We start from the raw sequence: 26,784 nt of genomic DNA, 5'->3' as shown, positions 1-26,784 counted from the left end.
CACATATGCCATATTTGCATCGAGTTTGACGATATCTCATAAATCTCTCTAGATAAGAAGAAAAATAAAACTACTCAACGCAAACGTATTCTATACGCAGCATTTATTTCTCATTGTACATAACCAGACTCTTAGACGCAATCGTTTGATAAAGTCTTCAAGTGACATGCCCAGAAATACAGAACTATAACAGAACTGGTACACTCTATTAAACTGCTGTTCCTTATTCAAATTCATTGCACCAGATAAAGAAAACATACCGAAAATAATGTGACTACTAATATTGAATTATTGGTTTTTTTATCAAAAAATTGTTTTCTTTTTCATATTTGTTATTCATTATTTTCTTCAGCGCCCAAACACAAATACACTTAGAACATTTCAAACCGCAAATCAATGAAATTTACTCAACGAATATCTTCTTCTCTCTTTTTTCAACGATTCCGCTCAAATAAAAAAAATAAAAATAAAATCAAATAACCGCACGCACACAACCCCGCTTACCGCCTCGGGTTCCAACCCTGCGAATCTGTGTTTGTTGAAAACCGCGATCTTGTACAAAACGTGTAAATGTTGCACATATGCAAATACATATTATCCTACAACAAAATCATCCAAACTGTACAAATGATAAAATGAAACAAAGATGGCCCCGCCGTTGTTCGCGTCAACATTTTTGTAAGAAGTATCTCAAAAATCGATGACGTGACTATGGTAAGTTTGAGACAGCTACAACAACAATATGCGAAAAAAAACATCCAAAACCACATCCCACACTGAGTGAAAACAACTACTACAGTTTTAGTGAGTTTTAGAGCCACGTCCGTTAGGATTGACAAGTCTGCCAAACCTCCCCACAGAAAATTAATCACCAGGAGTGAGCGAGCAGTAGGCGAAGCAAGCGATATAGATACATGAATTCCTTCAACTAATGAGAGAACGAACCTCTGTAAACAAATCACGTTTTGTTTTCGTTTGACAGTGCTTCGTTGAACACTCCTTCTCACAAAAAAAAACTCTCATCTTCAACTTCCATCAAAAGTAAATCCATGCTCGTCCCACTCCAGTTTGTACATTTTTCAGTTGTTTTGCACTCGATGAAAATAAATATATGAGCCGTTTTGACAGTTCAAGCCGGAATCCGTCCGCATAAAGTCAACGATTAGTTTCTGAACTGCCATCGATTTGTCCCAATAATAAAAACGGGGGGTCACTCCTAGCCAATCAGTTGTTCCCACCTTGATTGCACCGTATTATGCTTATGTCTGGTTAGTAGATCGAAGTATATTGCGTCAGTTTAAATGGATGGTAATTGTGTGTATCATTAGGCTTGAAACTTGAAAAGGTATTTTCATCACTTCTCTACGACGTTCACTATCGAAATTGATAGGAAATTATTTCAAAATGTTTTCACCCAAGCTCAGATTGGTGGTATTCGTATCATGTTAAAATATTTTGAAATGAGTGTCTCATCAAATCCCATCAATTTTTTTTCTTGTTGTCTTGTACCACGGTATTCCTACCACGAGAAAGTTCTTAGCAACACTATTCTATTAGTTGATTGTAATTTCACCAATACGTATTTCAACCTCAAAGAGTAAATTTCAAGCCAATGAAGAGAGCTTCACTGTTATAAGACGTATTTGTGAATTTACAATCCATCATTGGAATATTCTCGTCTTATAGGCAGGTATCCGATTTATTCAATTGAACATTCAGTGAACTAATCGTTGGCTGTCCACATTTTGACTCCTCGAATCTCATTCATATATTATTTTCGGTGTAACAAAAGTTAATTCCCCTTATCAACTATAGCTAACCCGTTCAATTTCATCCATGCATTTGTTCACAATTACCTACGACATCTATCCTTCTTGCCATTCCGTTTCCAAACACAAAGCTTCATTTGTTTAAGATCTGTTCTGCAAAATACAAAAGCCCTGTTCAATGAAAGCTCCAAGTTTGTTGGTAATCAGTTCTAAGTTTGTTTTTGAGTTCATTGAACAACTTCAACCTACTTCGAGTTGGTAAGTCGTTGGCCCATTCAACCATGAGTGTTGAGTGTTGGCAGCTTTACATTGGCAGCAATCTCTAACAAGTCGCAGCTACTTCAAGTAAGTTCGAGCTATATATCTCATTGAGCAGGACTATAATAATCTCTTTTTCTTCCTTTCATGTGAACGTGTTTGTCGTAATGGTTTTGATTCTGTAATTTCTAGCATACTTTTGGTTTTACCATTTATCTTGACTCTCTCTTTCTCTCTTAGTCTTGTTTTGTTGTTAATTTTTTCTGCAATCATTAAATGTAATAGAATTTGATTTATATCTTTCTATATATGTCGCAAAGGTATTCCCTCCTGTGCTGGCAAAATTCTTCATGTTATGTGTCTTTTTAGCAAATTAAGAACGATATATTGTAGGTTATGGTAAAACATGAACATTTTATACACATCTGCGACTCTAATAATGATGAAATTTTACAAAAGAAAGAGAGTTTGCTGATGAACAATGATCGAATATGCTCGCAATCAGCCTATGCGAAATAACTATGCCGAAAAAAATATTATGTTACACCTAATTGAAAAACATTTTTATGTGTCTACTCCATTAGAGGATGACAGTTGTTTTTATCTGACGTTCAGTTAGAAATAGACATTTGAAAAAAAAAGCGATTAAATTAATTGAAATAAACTCAGTCTTGGTAGTAGTTGTAAAATCACTCGTCGACCACGTGCTGTCCTTGTTCATTCTAAACAGTAGAGTTGTCATTTAATTATGCTTGTGTTTACTCATACACATTTGTAATTTGTCATGTATATGATTTAGAAACAGCAAGTTATAAAACACTTTTAGTTCACTGAATGTCGAAAGTAGAGAAGTGATTATCACCTCATTGTTTACATTTGAATTCTTTACCATTTCTTCTTCCATTGCTCAATGATTATTCATAAGTGTATGTAAACAAATATTTCCTGTCATTGTTTCCATTGCATCATTACTTTTTACTCATGACTCTCCGTCTTCAGTACTTTTAGTCGCTATTTCAGATGAGAAACAGTACTATTTAAAAATACTCTCCTGTTCTACTAATATAGCAATCGTCTTGAAACTCTGCCGAAAACGTTGGTTTACTATCTCTTAGAAATAAAACTGCTGTAAACATGTAACCTGCATTTCAACAGATACTTATCATTAATAGCAAATGTGTAACTCTCACATAGACAATGATATGTCACTATCGCCACTAGAAAGAAACCAAAACAATATCACAATTATCCGAAAAATAACCATTTCATTCTTTCCGTAATCCATAGTAGCAATTTAATTCATCAATCATCATCAATAAAAATAACTAGCGTATTGAAATAAAAAAAAGTGAACCATAATCACAAATTTAGACAGATTTTAACATAGATTTAGTTTTATATTGTTTTTGTTGTTTAGATTGCTTTCGTTTCTTTATTCACTAGATCTCTCGAAATACAAAAATACAACAAACAGAATGCAAATCGTACTTTTCTAATTAATCAACACATCTAATCCGTTTTCTATTTGTATGCGTTATTTTATGATTATCGAACATTACCTCCTACCTCCATAATTGCTGTTGTGTATGTGATGCCCACACACTTACCAAAACTGTGACAAAAAACTAGATGATAAAGCTACACAAGTGTTCGTCAACATGTTCCTTAGATCGATCTCGAAAATCGACGATTACAAAATGGTGAGTCCGTGTGAAAAAAAAACTACCAAAACTATCAGACAAAATTGACCTAAAATCGAAAACAAATCATATCGTCGAAAAACTTTTGCAAAGTACAAAACAAACACTAACGTTCCTACGTGTCGGTGAGCAAATAAAGCATAAACAAAAGGGATATACGTCCTACAAGTGAGTTTCAATTTACAGTGAACGAAGGCAACGATAACCATTGTTCTTTTGAAACACCCTTTTGCATCTTTTACGTCAGCTGTCATCGCTCCCATCGCCATTGACATAATTCATTATTTCCATTTCCTGGCGAACTATTTGGCCACTTTCATTTCCTTTTACGTTTCAACTCTAATTTCTCCGCCTACTATGTCCGTACGTGTGAAAGAGTGTGCTTCACAAAAAAAAAACAATGGCAAAGTCGCGTACGTAAACAATGCAATCGTCGTCGTCGAAGATTGTCTAACAACAACCCTTCTCGCAGTAGGTCGCACGGTCACAAATGCTCCTGGACAGCACGTCGGTGACCCGCTGCGAGCTCACCAATACCACTAAACTTTTAGAGACGCTTTGATCACTTGATTCTACATCCACTGCCGTCGATATTGTCAAAAATAAAATCAAACATCAATCACACTCCGTCACTACAACCTCCCCTGACTGCTCTATGATCTAGACATAATTAGTATCTTTTTTTCGTTCTAAGCCTCTTTTTACATAAAAAAAACACAACAAATGTGATAATTTCTACTTCTTTCATAAAACTGTTTGTTTATATTTACTTTTCCAAACCAATACTTCAAAGAGAAAAAAAGATCCTCTCTTTTTATTCTATTTACTTCACTTTACTAAACAAAAACGACCTTAATAAAAATAACAAAAAAAAGTGATTCCGCCCATGCTCGCCTACTACAGAACACCTAACTGACACCCTAGTCTCATACTCAATCGTTTTTTTTTTTCAGTTAACATTTTCTTTCCTATTTTATGTCATATCTGTCACTGTTCTAACCTAAAATGTTTTCCATTGTTTTCACCGCCTATGTTGTTTACTTTCCTTTTGTTGATCCGTTCATCGCTATCCGAATATTATGGCCTACGTATACGTTTGAGTCTACAAAACACACATATATAAAAGCAAACATCGATGTCGAGTTGATTGTCCGAATATATATAACCCAAACGAATGTTACTTCTTCATTATTTATTCGTATTTTGTACTCTGACTGCAGCATCTTTCTATGGATCGTGGAGTGAATTGAAGGATTTTTCGGTAAGGTCACTCTTCACAGAATCCAAGATTTAAAGTGCTCGCGTTTTCAGAGGCAAACCGCTCGATACGGAAGCAACGCAGAACTGTCATTTTTATTTTTTCACGCATGCTGCGACGCAGCAAAGCTAAATCAACAAAAATGACAGTTGTGCGCCGCCTTCGTATCGAGTGGTGTGCCCCCGAAAACGCGAGCACTTTGAAACTTGGATTCCGTAAGGAGTGACCTTAACGTTGAGCCTTCACAGCATTTACATAAAAATCTTCTCCAATTGCGCGTGGAGTGGAAATTGATGGAATTTGACACAGCGCCAAAAAGGTGTCGAATCCGTCGTGGTGTTTGTCTATAATATAGTGCCCGTGCATTATGCAAGCATTTGAGTTGCCTCTATACATACTTGTCTGACTGTCAGTGAGTCTCTGCACAATTCTCTACTCAATGTAAATGCAGTGTGACTGGTGGCGATTTGTAAATTTCCATTTGAGCATATAAATATACGAAGTTACTTTATTTTTAGTTTTGTTTCCACTGTGGAACACTCTTTTGTAAGATAATACTTCTATTGGTCTGTTTCGGTTTCAGTTTTACGATTGTGTTTATTGTTGTGACATTTGCTGTAAAATAGATAAAAAATATTTTAATGCTTCAGTTTATTGGATTATCCAAGTTGGATGACGGATGGTGAAATATATAACACGTTTGAAAACATACAGCTTCATATACGCATATAAAAATATTAAAATCTGCCCGTTTTTATCAGAACTCAGAGTTGAAAGTTGAATTATTTCAGTGTGTATTGAGGTTAGTGGTGCCCGATAAAGGTAGGGCTACGGTTTTTCTTCGGGAAATGCTTCAAAATTCCTTCCCGCTGTGCCCGGGGACCCACATCAGGGTGGTGTTACTGTCGAGTGCAGCTTGGACGGCTTGAATGGATGGGTGTTTAATAATTGGCGAAGTGAGCGCAGCCAACATACTCGTGGAGTCTGAGACAATGAAGTCAGCTTCAGGTTTGACAATTGCTCGAATGATTTGCGCAGCTTCGGCAGAAAAAAAACGGGGCACAGGTCCGGTAGGCAGAAAGACAGAGCCAAATTTTCTACACAAACGTTCCCTATTCCGACCTTGCCTTCAGCCTTAGATCCATCATTGTACCAAATATTTGACGAATGGTACTTTTAAGAGATTCTTCGGTTGAATAGGGCTTGGGCCTGGGCCTTGTCAGGATCCTTTCTATGGCTGTTTTTGAAAGAGAGAGATCTATCTTGGGGTTGCTTCTCCGACAGCTGTTCGGCCCCAGGCGGTGGAGTCTGGCGATTCTTGGGAGACATTTATCGCAAATTTTGTTTAGGTCTGTGTTTGCTCGATTGAAGAGGGCGTATCTCTTATATTTGGCTTTAGTCTTTTCCAAATAGCCGATAGATTTGGAGAAAGTTACTGTGGCCTTTTGCCTAAATGGAAAAATCCCTGCTTCGGCGCATGTGGCATCCGCGGAAGTGGATAGAAGGTGACCAGACCCCGATGGCACGGTTTTACTTTGGTGTTAACGTGTTGATGAATTATTCCTCAAGATTAGGGCAGGTTAGTTCCTGCCAATAAAAGAGACGGCTGGAGATAATCACATCCGCCACCCTGAGGCGTAATATGCTTCTTGTCCGTTTAGCATATTGAGCCTTATGTGTGACAGCCCGGTTAGGTAGCCGATGGTTAGAGCCGCAAACATAGGCGCGGATGCATTTTTCGGCTTCCATCTCGTAGCCAGCGTTATCGGCCCATTTGGCCACCCGGTTCACCGTTGTTTGGATTTTCCTGCATAGGACCTTCCAATGCTTGCCGACCGCCTTCAGGAGGATGTGGCCGGCATACACTTGTACAGAAATTCTTTTGGGGAGGTTTACATTAGGCTCAGCTGTTTCACAAAACTCTACGGAGCCGAGAGCAAATAATATTTAAATATAAAAATAACATTAATAATAAGATCTTCGGACACAATTCTTTTTCGGATGTGTTGTTGAACCGGATCCCGAAGCAGAGCCCGTCGCTAAGTCGCTGGTGGATGAGACGAAGCTTCCTTGATTGCGATTGCCACCTCCTTTAGTTAACATCATCTTTCTTCCGACGATTTTTTTTTTCCGGGCGTGCGTTTTCACTTACTTCCGACTGTCCTTGGTTTTCTGATTTCGGATTTTCTTCCGGAACTTCGATAAAGTCTTCATCCGACGTTTTCGACGGCATCACATTTTTTTCGTTTCCAGAAACTACGCCAGCATATGTAGTACACTGACCTTGTTTTCCTGCCTTCTTCCGTGATAGCTGGGGACAATAATCCCTCCGATGCACAGTGGGCGCAGCAAGCCAAAAACGTGCGTTTTTTTATTTGCGTGCAAACGGTTGATTTTACAAAGGTGATGTCTTCGGAAGAAAATTTTCCTTAAAAATAAGCTATCTTTTGGAAGATTAGGGTGACCTAAAAAATCGCCCGTTAGGGTGATCCAAATTTTTTTTTTTTTCATTTTCGTTCAAAAAATTTGAGCCGCTACAAAAGTGATAGAGCTTGAAAATACAAACAACTTCGTAGAATATACCAACTCTCTATCTTTTAACGGTAGCGAGTTATGATAAAATTTCAAAAAATCGTATCTAAAACCAGTTTTTTTCCAAGAAAACTTTTTTTCTTATTGTTTTTCGACATGGACATGTTCTACAAAGTGCACAAGTAGATCAAATCACACGTTTTCCAAAGAAATGTGGATATTTCGGAGTTATATTAGAGAAGTTATTCGACTTTTTCATATTATATAATACAATTTTACTATGTCCATATCTTTAATTGAGGCAAATAGTGGCAGATCAAGCACCAACTATATGAAAGTATAGACATCCAACTACCAAATGCACTCTGTTTTATTAGGAGGAATTCGAACGAACGAACGAACGAACGGACGAACCCTGTGTTACCAAGGATCAAAGGACTACCAAAGATACATAAGCCAGGTACAGAGATGCGAGAAATAGTTTCATCAGTGGGATCCCCTACACAAAACTTGGCCAAGTGGTTAGTCAAGGAGTTCCAGAGTATGCCGAAGCCGTTCCCCAGCAGATCAGTTGTAAACACCCAGGAGTTCACCAAGAGGATATTGGAATCAGGAAACATCGGAGAAGAGGACATCATGGTATCATTCGACGTAGCGGCATTGTTCCCAAGCGTTCCAGTGAAGGATGCTCTGAACCTTTTGGAGGATTGGCTACTAGGACAACGGACGGATACAACATGGCGAGGAAAGGTAAAGATGTATCTCAAGCTTGCAAGATTATGCATGAATGAGAACTACTTTACATTCCGTGGAAGCTTCTACAAACAAACGAAGGGTGCACCTATGGGAAATCCGCTATCACCGTTTTTGTGCGAATTATTCATGGCGAATTTGGAGGACAACCTAGAGGAACAAGGAGTACTACCTGAGAAGTGGTGGAGATACGTGGACGACATTTTCAGCATCATCAACCGGAAAGATCTACCCAGGATTTTGGAAGCGATAAACAACGTGCATAAAGACATCAAATTCACCCACGAGGAGGAAAAGGAAGGTAAATTACCTTTCTTGGATCTACTGGTTATCAAGGAACAAATGCAACATTAGACTTCGAAATCTACAGGAAGCCCACCAACACCATGAGAGTCATCCCATACACATCAAATCATTCGTATCAGCACAAAATGGCAGCTTTTCATCACATGATCCACAGGATGCAGACGATTCCCTGAGCGAAGAAGGAAAAACGAAGGAGCTACAACACATCTTGGAAACAGCGAGGATCAATGGATACAAGGAAAGAACAATACAAGCAATCATCAACAAGAAGCAGAGGAACCTACGGAAAAACGAACTGACAACACTAACACCGATCGATGAACCGCTGAAGAGGGTATCAGTCCCCTATGATCGACACATCACCCACCAGCTACGCCATCGACTGAGGAAATTCGGCATCGATTTAGTATTCTCCAGCAGAAGCAATCAACTGAAGACACTGTTGGGCTCCACAAAGGATAGAGTAGAAATGTTAAATAAGGCCGGAGTTTATCAAATTAATTGTTCACAGTGTGATAAAGTATATGTAGGTCAAAACAAAAGATCGTTAGATGTAAGGTTCAAAGAACATATTGCAGAAGTAAGTAAGTAAGGCTAAGAGAGAAACTGATAAGGGATTAAATTATGAGTTTAGGTCTAAGGTAGCTGAACATGTATATCAAGAAAATCATTCAATTACGACATCAAACATTAAAATTTTAAGAAATGTCTCTTCTCCGTGGAAACTTGATGTTGCTGAGAGCTTGGAAATCTACCGACAGGTACAAACGCGGTTGTTGAATAAAGATCAAGGAAATGGTAGCTCCTGGCTCTTCAAGTTTATACCTAAGCATTAAGCGCATCAAGCAAGTAGAAATAAGCACCGTAGTAAGATAAGTACCTAGATAAATTATTATACCTACGCATAGTATAAATAGTGTAAGCTGCGATCATTTTCTTCAAGTCGAGTCAAGTACAAGACACTGAAGACGGCCTTACTGTTGAGGTCGAAATACGTATCTGTCAGGATACAATTAAGTGGTGGAATTCAATGGGATTGTTTAAACTCGTCTTATGACAGGTGAAAACATTCCACTAAAAAGCTCAAAATAATTTTCTTATCATACATTTTCTGTTTTTCCTTACCAACTTCACGCTCGTTGAGTGCCCACCAGGGTACCAATGGAATGTATGGGAAAAATTTGACCATCGAATTTCAAAAACGTGTAGTGCTCAAAAGTTTCATCTCCTCGAAAAAAAAGTCCCTATGCAAAATTTCAGCTCAATCGGACTTCGTTAAGTGTTTGAAAATTCTGAAACCAATTTTTTTTATGCCAAATGTCTTAGAAATGCATGAACCGTCGAGATCTGGTGTTATCACGAAAACAAAACTTTTTGGAAAAAAATGACCGGTCCCAAAAAGCCAATTTAAAAAAAAAAATCTAGATAACACCAGATCTCGACGTTTCATGCATTTCTAAGACATCTGGCATAAAAAAATTTCGATTTCGGTTTTTTCCTGTACCCCCCAAGGGGGGGGGGGGTTTGAGTTTCAAAATAGTCAAACTTTAACCGCTTTGGCCAAACGAAGTCCGATTGAGCTGAAATTTTGCATAGGGAGGAAACTTTTGAGCACAACCCATTTTTGAAATTCGAAAAGTCGATTTTCATTGGTACCCTAGTGCCCACTTAGCCTTGGACAGGAAATAAGGCAAGAAATGCCAAACTGACACATTACATCAAGACGTCTATCATCAGTGATAGGTATTGTGCATTTAGACCAAAACTGTTTGTATGACGCTGATGAACTAGCAGCAGGCCCACTTCCGACGAGATTCACACGGAAAAATAAAATAAATATGCAGCACTGCACGGCGTTATCTGTCACAAAATCGAGCTTGTTTTGTTGCTGACAACGTCGCTGGCACCTAATTGAAGTTTCGGAAGTCGATCTCCACACTTCCAAACGCTCCTTCGACAATGTGTTGGTGTCAAACTCAAATTTTGTTTGACGTTCATGATGTTGGAAGTATGTTCGGAAATAAAACGTCGGAAGTCGGAATACAATTTAGTGCAGGCGACACAAAAATAAGATAAAAGATAGAAAAAATAAAGGGTGCATTTACGGTGAAAACTTCATCGGCGCGTCAAAAGTTGATCGACGGCGCGGTACAAAAATTGCATCGAATGGAATTGAAATCCATCGTTGTAACGGACCAGATTTTTATCCGTGATGTAAGTGATGTAAGTGATTAAGATGATGTAATTATCTTGAGAGAAGTTTTTTGTATCGAATAATTGTATCACCGTTTGTTATAATGTTAATACGAAGGTATCAACCTCTGTTTTAATTGTGTTACGGCTTGATGAATTTTCGACATAATGTGATAATAATTTGTTAAAAACTAATCAGCCAAATTTGTAACACATTTTGTTACAATATTTTTCTGAAATAGAAAGCTCCCCTTGTTATAATTTTATGCATTATTGATCGGGATGGCACCATCACAGGACATTATGCCGGATACACAGTGGCAACAGTTCTAGACAGCTCTAGCGATCAGTGGCATTTTTCACTAGAACTGTCTCTGTTTTTTGCCTGTCTTGGCAAGATAGTTCCCGCGCTATCAGCCAAGCCGTTCCTGGGTGGAAGTTAGGCTAAATAACAGCGATTTCAATTTCGTGTTGTTCTTCAATGGCCCTCTGCTTACGTTTCAACTTCTATACAATTTCATACTTGTCACTCGCTTGCGATAACTTTCAATTCTGTGCTTCATCGTGCTTTGTAAACATGCTCCCTTCCACTTCGAGCTTAGGTAGTTCGATCCCAAGTAACATTTGAAGTTTTATAACGCTCTTGAAGATCATAATTTACTCTACAAGTGTGTTATGAAACCAGCATACAACCAAAATGTTACTAGGGATCTCACCGATAAAAGCCAATGAAAATCAATCAATAAATTAGTGAATAAGAAACTCTTTCATTGTACTAAGAAGAGTCTGCACGGGACTTAGGTGAAACATTCAAGGGAACAGTTGAAAACCCATGGTCAACTGTGATGAAAAGAAGAACATATATGTCAAAACAAGACAAAAATCCAGCTTTTTATTATAGCTAGGGATCCTATATTAAGAGATGTGCGAATACTTTTCCAGACGATTTAGCAACGCTGTTACTTTCGTAAACAAACGCTGCCAGCACTTGCCGTGGCGCAAAATGTTGGAGCTCGAACATGACTTTGCGTATAATGGCATTTTTATATTTCGTTATCTAACGTCCAATATGCACTATATCACTAAAATAAAAGTGTAATACAAATGAACAAAGTACCATGCATAAACTAGACTACTTCAACTAGCCAGTGTAAAACAAATTGTTTATTCGACAAAACTTTTCGTAAAATCTTTTTCATTACAATCGCAATACCTTTCAATCCGCAACAATAACAATGTTCATTTGGCTCAGATTCTGACAGCTCTCAATGATCGATTGGCTCAAGATGGCCGCTTTCGCATATCTCTGAATGTAGGATCCCTAATTATAGCCACGTATGATTACCATAGTTGATTTTGACATATGCCGTGTACAGATTTTAAGTACTTGCAATCCTAGCAACCTTAGGAGATTTGCTGAACAAATTGACATGTCAAATTTTTCGCATTGTTTTGATGTCCAATTATCGATTTATTATTTCTTCACGATATTTTACTTCGTATCTAACACTTTTTTAACATTTTAAATGGAAACGCAAAACAGGAGATCAGATTTGATAATTTTGACATACGTATTTTTAATAATTTCTTTTATTCCAGATGAATCGATGAAAAAAGCTTCTAATGTCTAGATTGAATACTGATCATGAACTTACATGTAATCGGACTTTACATCTGTTTCTGCCACTGTCTTGCACTTGTTCAGAACTTGAAGAAATTACAAATGTAATTCAACAGAGAAAATATAAAATATACAAGCTAAACGGCCTTCAACTGATAATACGCCATAAAATACTGTAGCGATTGGAGAGCTGTGAGCGGGAATTTTGTGTGTGATAATTGATATATTATTGAAAATACATAATTTCTGAGCTCAGGCCTCGAATTATTCTTCTATAGTTTTGGTTCCCTCTCCGAATCCAATTCGTATTCTCGGGATAAGCTTCATCAAAGCAAACTCAAATATCAAATCTATGTTTTGTTTGTTTTTCTGATGAATTATATTCATTGCTTAGCTGCACAAAAAACTTGGAATTAATAACCACCTAAAAATAAAAACATATTAAATATTGGTCAACACATCTGAAAGAAAATAAAAACGGTTAGGGTAACCGTACCCTTAGTGGAGGTAGCACCAATAGTGGAGGTAGTGGGGTTTCAATGAGATTTATCATATTTATACACTTTACAATGGTTATAGTTAATGCATCGTGCTTCAAATATTCTGTTAAATGCAACTTATCCAGAAATTTCGCTTGAAAAACTATTGAAAACGATGATTTTCCTTAACAAAATTGACTCCCTTGCACCTATAGTTGTGCAACTGTACCAATAGTGGCGAGTCTCATAAGAAGCCAATGGATAGCACCACTGTGGGAACCAAAATTAATTTTACCGCCACTAAAGGAACCGTGTACCCATAGTGGTGCAAGCAATATTTGGTAATTATTGATGTTAAATGGCATCAATCTCATTTTTGTTAGCAAATTCATTAGTTTATCCATTGATTAAGATATTAAAGCTGTAAATTTCCCATAATTATCAATTTAAAACAAATATTTTCTTTTGTCGATCTACTAATACCTCCACTATTGGTACCGTTACCCTATACTGAATCGGTTTGGATTTCAAAACAATGCAACATTTTTTGACATATTACTTTTTTTTAGCACGCCTCTAAGGCTACTTTGACTGCCCTATAAAATCTGTACACAGCATGTGTCAAATTTGAATTACCATAGTTGATTTATGGCTAGCGTAAAAAGCTGGATAGCAGCGATTTTACAAGTCTCGTCTCAGCGTATAAGCAATAAGCATACAGACACATGGAGACGCATGGTACATTGTATCATCAACTCCTAAACTCCTGACTAAACTTTGTGTGGCCTGAGATTAAGGCCTACTGGAAGTTTCATAGGGGTAATGACAAAATACGGAAGATTGATTTCTGCTTTGAGCAGTAGGAAATGATTTTTGATATAGCATACCTTATATTCGCTTACAACTCGACAGTTCAGGTATTAAATTAAAGTTCATAACTTGTACTTGTTCCCTTATTAAGTTCTGACATTTGCTAAGTTTAAGGCAAGGGAAGATATTATCCATTCTTTCAAAGGATGTATTTTTCCGACATACGGCAAGCGAAGGTATGGTTCCTTCTTTCAAAAGATGCATTTGCCCGGCAGATGGCAAAAGGTAAGGTTTCTTCTCCTAATTCAGGAGTTTTCTCGGTTTAAGGCGGGGGAAGATATGATCCCATCCAGTGTTGTCCTACACTCATTGAAAAAATATCTGCTCTTTGATTTTACTCCATCTAAACGATTTTATAGTCTTAACTAAGTAAGGGCAACTAATAGAAGGATATTTGAATTTTCTAAATGTCATGTCAAACTGTCAAAAAATGCACGCCAGTGAAAACACTCCAGTGTATTTTCAGTGCGCGCGCTCCTGAGGCTCTGGTGTGCATTTTTTTCAATAGTTTGACATGACATTTAGAAAAATTCAAATATCCTTCTATTAGTTGCACTTACTTAGTTAAGACTATAAAATCGTTTAGATGGAGTAAAATCAAAGAGCAGATTTTTTTTGCACTGAGTGTAGGACAACACTGATCCCATCTTTCAAAGGATGGCAGAAGGTCCAGCAGGAGGCAAAAAGATGAGATGGTTCTTTCTTTCTTTTCAAGCATTTGCTCGGTTCAATGCAAGGGAAGATATTATCCCTTCTTTCGAACAATGTATCGTACCAGCAGACGGCAATAGAAGATATGGTTCCTTCATTCGAAGAATGCATTTGCCCCGCAGCAGGCAAGAGAGGATATGAGTCTTTCTTCCAATTCAGGCATTTGCTTGGTTTAAGTCAAAGGAAAATATCATATGATCATATGATCCCTTCTTGCGCAGGATGCATTTGCCAGGCAGACGGCAACAGACGTTCCTTTTTCCAATTTAGGCATTTGTTCGGTTCAAGAAAAGGGAAGTAATGATCCCTTCTTTCGAAGAATGCATTTGCCCGAAAGGCGGAGAGGCTATGATTCCTTCTTCAAATCCAAGTATTTGCTGGGTTCAATTCAAGAGGAGATATGATCCTTTATTTTAACAAATAACAAATAAACATATGGCCTAATTGAAGGCGTGAAGTTCCATAATGCTATATACCAATAGACTCAGCTTGACAAATGAAGTGATATCTGCATGTATGAGCGTTTTGGGAGAGCGCAAGAATATTTCTTTTGAAAAATATATTTTACATAATGCATGAGAGAATATGAATTCCTTTTCTAATAAAAGGGAGAAATGGGCAAATTTTCTGGAATATGCTTACATGAAAAACAAAACTAGTCACCAATGCCAAAGTAATTCAATGATGATTTATCTTGCTGATAGGTGTATCAACATTTGAAATGTTCCCGTTTTTTATTTAATTGTAATAAGAACTACCGTTCCAGCTTCTCAAAAATCATTCTGCAATCATTCCCCAACATTCTGAGATGAACCTGCCTTGGGCTGAAATTCTCTTTGAAACAGAAATAAAGTTCCTGTTCATGATGATGTTCAAAGTCTTCCTTATTGTAGGTTTCCCCTTCCTGTGCCAGGCCATCAAACTTCGTCAGAATCGTCATGTACAGCTTCCGCAATGGTGTTTTGTTCGACTTGTTTGGCTTATCGCTAGATTTGGAGTCGTTTATTTATAATCTCGACCCACGATTGGAGGCGCAATTTCCAGCTTGTTGGTGGGGAGGCGGGAAGAGTTTTCCTGGCTGTCGGAAAAACGTTCCACGAACACTTCTATTACGATGAAATTATGAACATTACGGAAACTCGAAGGAAGGACATGAATGTTGATTTAATTTTTCTATTTCACAAAATCGATTCTATGTTTAAAATTATTCGGGCGCAATTTGTTGTTTTTTACAAGCAAATATGTCTATAGTTTTAAGCTTATGTAAGTTATATGCACCCAAAAAACAAATCAAGAGGTACTAAATTTTTACATTTTTAATCAATGTAGGCCATGATTAAATAAAAACCATTGGATCAAATCATTAGTATCAAATATTTTCCGTCTTGTTATTCAATGGATTGTACGTATTTTTCTCAAGCATTTTCGATAATAATTTCATTTTCTTTTCTTATACTAGCGCGATTCTTCCGGCAATACTTCAAGGGGTGGCTGTTTTAGCATTGCGCTCACTGCTTTACGTGCCCAACGTGCAAATCGACGCCTCTTGTATTCGCCATTCCAAATCCACCAACATTCCTCTTTTAGGGCAGCGGAGGTGACTGAAAGCACTTCACTATCAAAATGCCGCCGATTCTAGAAGACCACTCATATTGTGTGAGGCTTACAGACCCTTAGATTTCTTAGAATTGCGGGCCGGAGGAAATTGGCTGCTAGTGCAAAAGAAGCTGGTTTTAGTTAGTCCAGCATAATGAATTCAGTCTTCTTCACCCAGGTGTCTGGTTGCAGATTTTCTCTCCTCTTAAAACATTGATCATATTCATTATTGATTTGTCAACATCTCGTGGCTTTCACATTCCTAGAAAATGAAATAAAATTATCGAGCGCAAAATACTGGATGGGACGTTTACGGATTGGAAATTTTCTTCCATTATAATGAAATTTTGAATATTACAAAAACACGAAGGAGCACTTAAATGTTGAATTAATTTTTCTATTTTTTTATATTTTACTATCACTGTATGGTAAGTAGATAATGACGATAATAGTAGCAGGTCTTGGATGGCTCCATAATCTGAAATGGTAATTCAAGCCGGCTGGTTTGGGTTCAATGCAATTATGCACTTCCACAAAATAAGCAATTCTATCGATAGCTTTCGAAATGGGAAACCTATCCAGTTTCAATAATAAGTATGGAGTCATACCCAACCCAAATTATAAGAAGCTTTTCCATCACCGTATCCTTTCCCCCAGAAAAGTACCCATAAAGGGAACTGCTAAACTTTTCCAATTAGCATTCGTTTTCCCACTTCTGTCGTTTGTAGTCTTTTCTATTTGCCCCCCCCCGAAGGATGCTGGTGGTCGTCGGCAATCCCTGATACACGCGCGCTCGATCATTCCGCTAAGTTTGTGTCCTAAGTCTTCCAGCCCAGCGAAGAAATATCTTTTCGTTGAATTTACAAACAGCTGAAAACATGGTCGCGGTAGAGGGTTCTCTCCTAATTAGCTAATTTCGGAATGGTTTTCGCTCCACGATTCCTGGCAAGCGTTATGATTTTTAATTGTCATAAAATGTACTTTCCACCATGGGGGTGGGTTGTTAAATTGATTTTTTGACTACCCAGAACAGAGAAAACTTTTTCGCCCGCCATTGGGGCGGAATGGGAGAATTAAATCAACCACACAGCATGGCCAGTAACTAGATTACTGTCATCCAAGCGGGCATAATGATGGTTGTAATTTAGCAGTAACAGGCGAGAAGTAATTTAATCAAATGCAGCATACACTAACTTGCATTTACTCAGAATCATATCCAATGATTCGGAAAAACTGTAGTAGCTTTAATATGAGTTGAGTTAATAACTCCTAAAATTGGCAATTGTGCACTTATCGAGATCTGGCTAATGCCAACCCAGAATCTCTGCGTTCAATTTAATATAAGGATATAATTGTTCAATGTTTAGTTTAATGCGACATATTTCTCATTCATCCATGTTTCTTGAATGCCGCCAGGCCCCATGAACTCTGATTTTGGATACCAACAACCCAGATCCTTTTTATTTTTTATTTCTAGCGACTTCTACCTACTTGGATACCTGGTTGGCTACAGCGTCGATACACCTATGCCTGGCGTATTGTAGAGCTCCATAATCGTCGGTCTTGGGCGATGTTCCTCCAGTTTCCCCGAACATTCAGGGTCCCCAGGTCCGATTCCATCGCGTACAGCCAGCGTGTTCGTGGCCTTCCGCTGGTTCTCTGTTGAATATTGTTTTCGCTATTCTTTCTTCCGACATTCGCACTAAGTGACCAGCCCACTGAACTCTGCCGTATTTTATACGATTCACAATATTTTCTTCTTTGTATACTTGATACAGCTCATGATTCATGCATCTGCGCCACACACCATTTGCTAGTTTCCCTCCGAGTATTGTACGCAGCACTTTTCGCTCGAAAACCTCGAAATCTCTCCGGTCCGCCTCTTTTAACGTCCATGCTTCATGTCCATAAGGGGCCACTGGTAGAATCCAGTTTCAATAATAAGTATTGAGTCATACCCAACCCAAAATATAAGAAGCTTTTCCATCACCGTATCCGTTCCCCCAGAAAAGTACCCATAAACGGAACTGCTAAACTTTTCCAATTATCATTCGTTTTCCCACTTCTGTCATTTGTAGTCTTTTCTATTTGCCCCCCAGAATTTTGTAAAGAGCAAATTTCGTTTCCGTCTGCATGTTGCAGGACCTAAGCTGGTTACGTAATCCGTAAAATGCCCTTTTTGCAGCAGCAATACGTCTTCTCACTTCACGGGAAACTTCAATGTCACATGTCACAAGCATTCCAAGGTAACCAAATTCTTCAACAACTTCAAACACATCCCTATCAAGCACTACCTCAGCACCAACACCACTAGGTCTTCTTCTACCTCTACCTGCCACCATGTACTTTGTTTTGGTAGAGTTAATAGTTAAAAGGTCACTCCTCACGAAATCCAAGTAGTCGCGTTTTCGGGGGCATACCACTCGATACGGAGGCGGCGCACAACTGTCATTTTTGTTGATTTAGCTTTGCTTCGTCGCAGCATGCGTGAAAAAATAAAAATGACAGTTGTGCGTTGCTTCCGTATCGAGTGGTGTGCCCCCGAAAACGCGAGCACTTTGAAACTTGGATTTCGTGAGGAGTGACCTTAAGCCTATCCTAGCCGTCTTCAGCGGGACAAAAGCCTCCAATACTGCTCTGCGATCGATTCCAATGAGGTCGATGTCGTCCGCAAAACCCAGCAGCATATGCGACCGTGTGATGATAGTCCCGTTCCTCTGCACGCCAGATCTCCTCATTGCGCCCTCGAGAGCAATGTTGAACAATAAATTCGAAAGTGCATCACCCTGCTTCAATCTGTCTAAGATCACAGACGAGGTTGACACTTTGTCTGCAATCCGAATACTTGATTTCGAGCCATCCAGCGTTGCACGTATCAGTCTAATCAGTTTCGCCAGAAAACCATGTTCGGTCATTATCTGCCACAGCTTGTTTCTTTTCACTGAATCGTACGCTGCTTTGAAATCAATGAACAGATGGTGAGTCGGCAAGTTGTACTCCCGGAATTTATCAAAGATCATCCGCAGGCTAAACATCTGCTCCGTCGTTGATCGGCCCTCACGAAAACCTGCCTGGTATTGACCGACGAAGGACTCCTCAAGCGATCTCAGTATTTCGTACGCCGAGCTCAGAGGGGTGATCCCACTGTAATTGGCACACTCTAGTCTGTGCCCTTTCTTATAGATTGGGCATATGAGGCCATCCAACCAGCCGGCAGGCAGTTCTTCATCCTTCCATATTTTCTGGATAATGTGGTGGATTGATTAATGCCGCTGCTCACTTTCGTGTTTGAGAAGCTCGACCGGAATCGTCCTTCCCAGCAGCTTTACTGTTGTTCAGCTCGTTTACAGCCTTCTTTACCTCGTCCAACGTTGGTAGTTCCACCGCTTGACCGTCGCCGACTATGTCCATCCTGCTCCTTAATACACCTTCATTTTCACCGTTCGACAAATCTTCAAAGTGCTCTTTCCACCTGGCTGCCACTATAGTATTGTCTGTTAGCAAACTCCCCTCATTGCACATGGAGGGCATTTCTCAACACTTTGTCCTAATTTCATGCTCATGATGATGGTCGTTTTCTCCAATACTGCTTCCTATTAACAATTATATATCTGCGCACACTCCTGGTGGAGGAGGATGATATAAACGATGTTACATATAGAAGATTCCCACTGGAGTGAAGAATTATTTTTACTGGAATACAAATAGAAAAAAAAATCATATCTAAATACTCTCATTGTTTTTACGAAATTGTTTTTCCTCAACGGTATATCAACGAGAACGCTGTGTTTTACATAACCTGATAGTTTAATTAAATTGCTGTTGGTCGCAAAACTGTTAATTGACTTCAAAATGTTATTAACATACTTAATGCAAAGGCAATTCAATAAAAATTCCGTAAAATTTCGCCTTAAATGGAACCTCGATTTCGTATCGTTATTATATGTATGTTATTGCACAGAGAACCAACCTATATGTTTGCTTGGGACTAGCACTCATCATCAATGTACAAGAAGGAGAGAACAGTCCTAAATGCACCCTTTAAGCTTTTTCGATGTTTTTACGAGAATACCGAACCATTACAAAGTGTAGATGCAATATCTACCAAACCAGCTTCATTTCACAATGATTTCCTATTGAAAACAACAAGGTTTTCATGACTTTTTAACGCATTTAAAAAATATTTTGAAAATGGGTCTGGGTAAAACGCCTGGATGGTGGTGTAAAACGACTCAATTGCATATAAAATAATAGTGAACGCATGGTTGTTTGTTTTTTCTTAATGGATTGAACGACGTGTTTTTCTTTTAATTTATAAATTGAGTTCAACACTAAGGGGCCCCTCACACGTTCCGACATGTTGTACAACTTTGACTCCACCCCCAAGTATGTGCGACCAATTCAGTTTGTACAACCGTCTGACGAACAGTTGGTAAAACCAAAACTCCAACAAAAGTTATATTTAGTCATTTTCTTTCTGTATATGCTGAAAGGTGCTTTTTCACGAATACTGAATTGGATGAATTGAATTGGAGTGGAATTGGATTGGAGTGCAATTAGATTGGAATTGAATTGGAATGGGATTAAAATAAGATTGGTTGTGGATTGAATTGAATTTTATTGGAACGTGAATGACATGTTATTGACATTTTAGTGATGATAGATTAGAATGCGATTGAAATCTGTCCACAGTCCATACAGGAATTCCTTCGGATGCTCCTCCCGGAATTTCTCCTTAAGTTCTTTCTGGAATTCCTCCGGAAGGTTCTCCTGGAGTTCCTCCGGAAGTTTATTCTGGAATTCCTCCAGCAGATCTCCGGAAGTTCCTTTCGAAAGCTCTTCCCGGAATTCCTCCGGAAGCTTTCCCTGAAATCCTCCCAGAATTTATCCGCAACTTCCTCCCTAAATTCCTCCCGGAATTCCTCCGGAAGTAATTGCTCCGGAAGTTTCTCCAGAAAAAATAATTGGATTGTTCCAAGTTCAAATTCCTCCAAGAATTTCTCCGGAAGTTCTTCCTGGAATTCCTCCGGGAATTCTATCCGCAATTCCTCCGGAAGCTCCTCCATGAATTTCTCCATAAGTTCTTTCTGTAATTCCTCCGGAAGTTCTTCCCGGAATTCTTCTGGAAGTGCCTCCCGGAATTCTACCGAAGTTCGAAATTCAAGTTTTTCCCAGAATTCCTTCAAAAATTCTTCCCGGAATTTCTCCGTAAGTTCTTGCCGGAATTCCTCCAGAAAGTTGTTCCCGGAACTCCACCGGAAGTTCCTCTAAGAATTGCTCCGGAAGCTCCACCCGGAATTCAACCGGAAGTTGTTCCCGAAATTCCAACTGAAGTTTCTCCCGGAATTCCTCCAAAATTACAAGTTCAAGTTTCTCCCAGAATTCCTCCAAAAGCTCTTCCCGTAATTCCTCCGGAAGTTCCATCCGGAATTCAACCGGAAGTTCCTCCAGATGTTCCTCCCAGAGTTCCTCCGGAAATTCCTTCCAGAGTTCATCCGGAAATTCCTACAGGAAATCCTCCAGAAGTTCCTTCAGGAATTCCTCAGGAAGCTTCTCCAGCAATTGCTCCGGAAGTTCAACCCGGAATTCAACCGGAAGTTCCTCTGGATGATCCTCCCGGAAGTTCCTGCGGGTGATCCTCCCGGAATTCCTCCAGAAATTCCTACGAAAACAACTCTGGAAATTCCTTCAGGAAGTCTTCCGGAAGTTCTTCCAGGAATTCCTCCGGAAGTTGCCTTGCAGGTTTCTCCGGGTTCCCCCGGAATTCCGAAATTCCTCCAGGAATTCCTCTGGAAGTTCCTCCTGGATTTCCTCCAGGAATTCCTCCGCAAGTTTCTCCAGCAATTCCTCCGGGAGTTCGTCCAGAAGTTCCTCCAGGAACTCCTCCGGAAATTCCTCCCGGAGTTCCTCCAGAAATTCCTTCCAGGAAATCCTCCTGAAGTTTCTCCAGGAATTCCTTCAGAAGTTCCTCCAGGAATTTTTCCGCAAGTTCCTCCAGAAATGTCTCCGGAAGTTCATTCTAAAATTCCCTTGTAAATTTCTCCCGGAATTCCCTCGGAAGTTGCTCCAGAAATTCTGGTTGTTTTGGAATTTTTCCAAGGATTTCCTCCGGAAGTTCCTCAAAGAATTTCTACGGAAGTTCCTCCGGAAGTTCCTTCAGGAATTCCTCCTATAGCTCCTCCAGGAATTTCTGCGGAAGTTCCTTAAGGAATTGCGCTTCCTGGAATTCCTCTGGGTGTTCCTTCAGGAATTCCTCTAGAAATTTCATCGGAAGTTCCTCAATGTTGTACAACATCACCACACACAATGCAACTTAGTTGTACAACATTTGACTCCGCCCACCACAAGTCGGAGCAAAATCAAACTGTACAACACGTCGGAGCGTGTGTGGGGCCCCTAAGGAAGGAAGGGAACTAGATGAGTTTCCTTCGTGGGCCAACCGAGGATCTCGCCAGTTTCAGCGTTCACGAAGCTAGGGTGAGAAAGGTGGACCAGCAGCGCCAGTTGACATATGTATACTTAATGTAAAACATTTTAAAATAATTTAAAGTTATGGATTAAACATTATGTACGATAACACAAGCAATAATAAAATTTCTCAACAAATGACAACAGGGTTTTGATTGAGGTATAGATGGTTCCTTATAGGTAATTGAGGAAACCCGTGTTTTGTCATCCAGTGGACTGTTCCTATGTCCCAGGTCAGATGATCCGTTGGGTCTTGAAGCCCTACCTCGTTTATGGTTGCAAACGATAGTGCATCGGTCAAGAAGTCAGTAAAAATGATATTTTTGTGTATAAGACATTTTAAGACATGTTTTGGCCTGAGCAACTTTTGTTGCTGAAACGGCAACATTTCAGAGCAAATGAACAATCAGGACAAAACGTCAGACCCATATATTAACTGTCAAAAGTTAAGGCAAGTGCCCTGCGGTGTTTTCTTAATGCGTTTGAAATTCAAACCATATTATACCATTTTATTATGTACGTCAAACAAGATCGAAAATGTCGAGGAAGCATTGTCCATCTAATTTCAAATTAAACAATGTTCCTTTCGACTTCTGAGTCGGAAAAAAATCTGACGTGTTTAGGACGAATAGCTTCATCGTTTTCTGAAAGGAAATAAAATATTGATTCTTCATTTTCGGACCCAATTGTCATAAGCCTGGCATACCCAACCCAAAACTTTCATCCTTAACAAGTTCACTGCCTTGTAAAGGATGAAGGTTTTGGGTTGGGGATGCCAATAAGTAATGGGATTTTCAGTCAAATTACTACTGCCTACAGAGAATCCAGCTGAACGACAGGGTGTGGTCCCAGTTGGTGGGGGTCCGCAAAAAGCCCGTTCGCCTTTGGTAAAAGGACTTACCCTCTAAGCAGAGTGTTTGGGGTGCCCCAGGACTATATTTGAAAATATAAACCTTAAGCATCCTTAAGGTAGCAGAAAAGGACAACTATCGAAGCTCCGTCGTCCGCCAGTGCGTCCTGAATACAACCTGGAATCCCATAGAGATTTCGGGGGTCGTCGTACTTGGGACATCTTCACATAAAGTGCTCCACACTGTTTTCGGCCTCCACCGAAGTTGTGTGAGACCCTCGTGTGGCCGGTCCGGAGCTTCGATATGACTTGCTGTTCTTTTCGAGAAACAGGGTCACTCCAGGGGCCGATGGATCCTTTGAGTCCGAGTCCAGTACTGGCCGAAGACGCTCTTCGTTCATTTCTTAACGTCGGCCAGCGGAATGGAACAGGTGTAACGGAATCCCTCGTGCCCGACACTAGCCAGAGCTACGGCTTCGGTATTTCCCCTAATGCAGCAGTGGCCCGGAATCTAGGCAAAGCTGGATCCAGGGGTGTTTTGTCTCGCTCGCTTTGAAGAGCGGAAATCACACTAGCGGAGTCCGTGAAGACCACGATTAGTTTGTTCGCCGGAAGGGTGGCCGCGATAAAACAGTGGCGGCTTTGACGGAAAAAATATTACATTGGCGGGGTAGAATCTTCGATTTGGCCAGTTTGGGCCCACAGACTTTAAAGTCGACTCCTCGACTGGAGATGGATCCGTCGGTACACCGAATTTCGCTATTACGGAAGCTCGTTGCGCTTAATTCCAATATTATTCTTAGTTCGTCCGGGTTTTCTCCTCTTTTGAACTAGGAGGCGATGATGAGGTCGATGTGTCATATAAGGCCACTATAATACGGCTATTTAAAAACTTATATGCATTAAAGTAGCACTATATGCCCGATTTGGCGAAATATAGTGCTTTTATAGGTTACTTGGGGAAGCTAGTCGGACGTAGCTGTTGAAAACAGCGAGAGGGCGTCGATGAGGTTCGGGACACGTTAGTTCAAGGCCGTAAAGCAAGCGACTATTGATAATAGCTTGTCCAACTTTTAGTTTGGTGCTTCTATTATTGGTACGGTGTTTTTTCGCAAGGATTTTCTTGAGACTAATGCAGGACTAGCATATCTCCCTTGCCTTAAACAAAGAAAATGCCTGAATTGAAAGGAGTTATATTCTCTCTTGCCATCTGCCAGGAAAATGCATTCCTTGAAAGAAGGGATCATATATCCCCTTGCCTTAAACCGGGGAAATGCCTGTATTGAAAGAATGAGTCATATCCTCCTACTAGCATTCTGCCGGGCAAATGCATCTCTCAGAGAAGGGATCATATCTCCTCCTGCCTTAACCCTTTATAAGGCAGACGAATCTAAACAATAAATTAACAAAAACAACAATAGGACACAATGTTGACATGGTATTAAACTCAAATGTATGTTTGTTATACATTAAACAGTTCAGAAACATTGAAAAATTGGTGGCAATATAGTTGCCACTGCCCGCCAAGCGGTAAAACATTGGTGACAATATAGTTGCCACTGCCCGCGAAGCGGGACAACATTGGTGGCAATATAGTTGCCACTGCCCGGCAAGCGGGAAAACAGGCAACAACAAAAATATAAAAAGATTTTTAAAAATTTGGTTTTACGTAGAGCCAGTCAAATCAAGGTACGTTACATTTTTTGGTGAAGAGTCCTATTCAGAAAACGCATTATAAGTGAAAAAAAAAATTTTCGCTTTTTTCTCCCAAGGGGGTCCCCCTTGGGAAAAAAACACAATTTCGTAAAAAATCCAAAAACCAAATATACAGAAAGGCAAAGCTTTTTTCACGCTACTCACGTAGTAATCTAACACAGGAGATTCAAAATAATTGATACCAACGGGAAAAAATATATCTTTGTCGTTTTTTTAACGAATTATAACTGAAAATCCTTCTTCCACTCGAAACTTACGATCTGTTCGTAAAAAAACTGTTCTGAAATTGACATTTCAATTTTTTTATGGCTCAAATTCATCTGGGGTGTTACTAGGAAGCAAATAAAGTCACTACATGTGAAATAATAAGTAGAGCTCTTGTTAATAAATAGAAAAACATATTATTTGTTGGTGGCAATATAGTTGCCACTGCCTTATAAAGGGTTAAACCGAGCAAATGGCTAAATTGAAAGAAGGAGCAATATTCTCACTTGCTTTTTGCCGGGAAAATGCATCCTGCCAAAAGGGATCACATCATCCCTTGCCTTAAATCTAGTAAATGTCTAAATAAATTGAAAGAAGGAGTCATATCCTCTCTTGCCTTCTGACGGAAAAATGAACCCGTTGAAAGAAGGGATCATGTCTTCAGTTGCCTCTAAATCGAGCAAATGCCTGCATTGAATAAAGAAACCACATCTTCTTTTGATTTCTGCCAAATGAATTCCGTGCCTTAAAGCGAGCAAATACACGAATTGAAAGATTGAATCATATCCTCTCTTGTCTCCTGCCTTGCGAAGAAGATGGTAAGTGGAAAAGGCAGATACGAATCCGGTATCCCGAATGATTCACTACCCCGAATGCCATTACCCCTAATGGGACACTTTCCCAAATGAGCCAGTACCCCGAATTAGTTATTATTTCGTTTAAACATCACATCAATGAAAAAATTTACTCAATATAAAAACCAATCTATGTATGTATGTTCGCTAACTACTTCTGAACCACTAGGCCGAATCCACCCAAATTTGGTACACACGTTCTCTATCCTCAGGGGAAGTTAACAAAGGGGGTGGGAGGGTCATTTAGGAAAGGGGAAGGGGTTTTGTTTAGAAAACGAACAATTATGTGTAACTTTCATCTCCCAGGACCGATTTCAACCAAATTTTGTACACATATTCACTATAAGGAAACACTCATATGAGAGATTTTGGGAAAGGGGGAGGGGTCTAGAGGGAGGGGTATTGTTCAGAAAACGGGTAATTTAGAGTAAATTCTGAACCCCTGCACCGATTTCAACCAAATTTGATACACACATTCTCTACCCTAAAGAAAAGATAACAAATGGGGTGGGGCGGTCATTGTAAAAGAGGGAGGGTATGGGGAGGGGTTGTCTTTATAAAACGAGCAATTCAGTGTTACTCCCAACTTCCAGTACCCATATCAACCAAATATTGTACACGTATTCACTAAGAGAAGTCGATCACATGGAAGTGTAATTTGGGAAAGAGGGAGGGGTCTGGGGAGGGGTATTGTTCAGAAAACAGGCAATTCAGTGTTTCTTTTGAACCCCTGGACCGCTTTCATCCAAATTTGGTACACACATTCTCTATCCTAAGGAGAAAATAACAAAGGGTGGGATGATCATTGGGAAAAGGAGGGTAAGGGGAAGGGTTGTCTTTAGAAAAAGAGCAATTCAGTGTAACA

At 39.4% G+C, this 26,784-nt stretch overlaps 1 protein-coding gene across 10 annotated transcripts in view; it reads left to right on the top strand.

The window, feature by feature from the left end:
• Positions 1–26,784, top strand: part of LOC134224557 (glutamate-gated chloride channel) — a 288,157-nt gene that overhangs the window by 190,340 nt on the left and 71,033 nt on the right. For 4 of the 10 annotated variants that reach the window (XM_062703954.1, XM_062703955.1, XM_062703947.1 and 1 more), the window contains exon 5: positions 3,657–3,727. The exons of 3 other annotated variants lie outside the window; for them this stretch is intronic. In XM_062703954.1, the coding sequence (XP_062559938.1) occupies positions 3,657–3,727 (71 nt within the window). Of the gene's footprint in view, positions 1–646; positions 715–3,656; positions 3,728–26,784 lie in introns of all 10 variants that reach the window. 3 more of the 10 variants (XM_062703949.1, XM_062703956.1, XM_062703952.1) reach the window with 1 other exon arrangement.

This window comes from Armigeres subalbatus, chromosome 3 (assembly GCF_024139115.2).
Source record: "Armigeres subalbatus isolate Guangzhou_Male chromosome 3, GZ_Asu_2, whole genome shotgun sequence".
NCBI classification, from domain to species: domain Eukaryota; kingdom Metazoa; phylum Arthropoda; class Insecta; order Diptera; family Culicidae; genus Armigeres; species Armigeres subalbatus.
The sequence above is the reverse complement of the archived record's forward strand: the minus strand, read 5'-3'. Positions and strand labels throughout refer to the sequence as shown.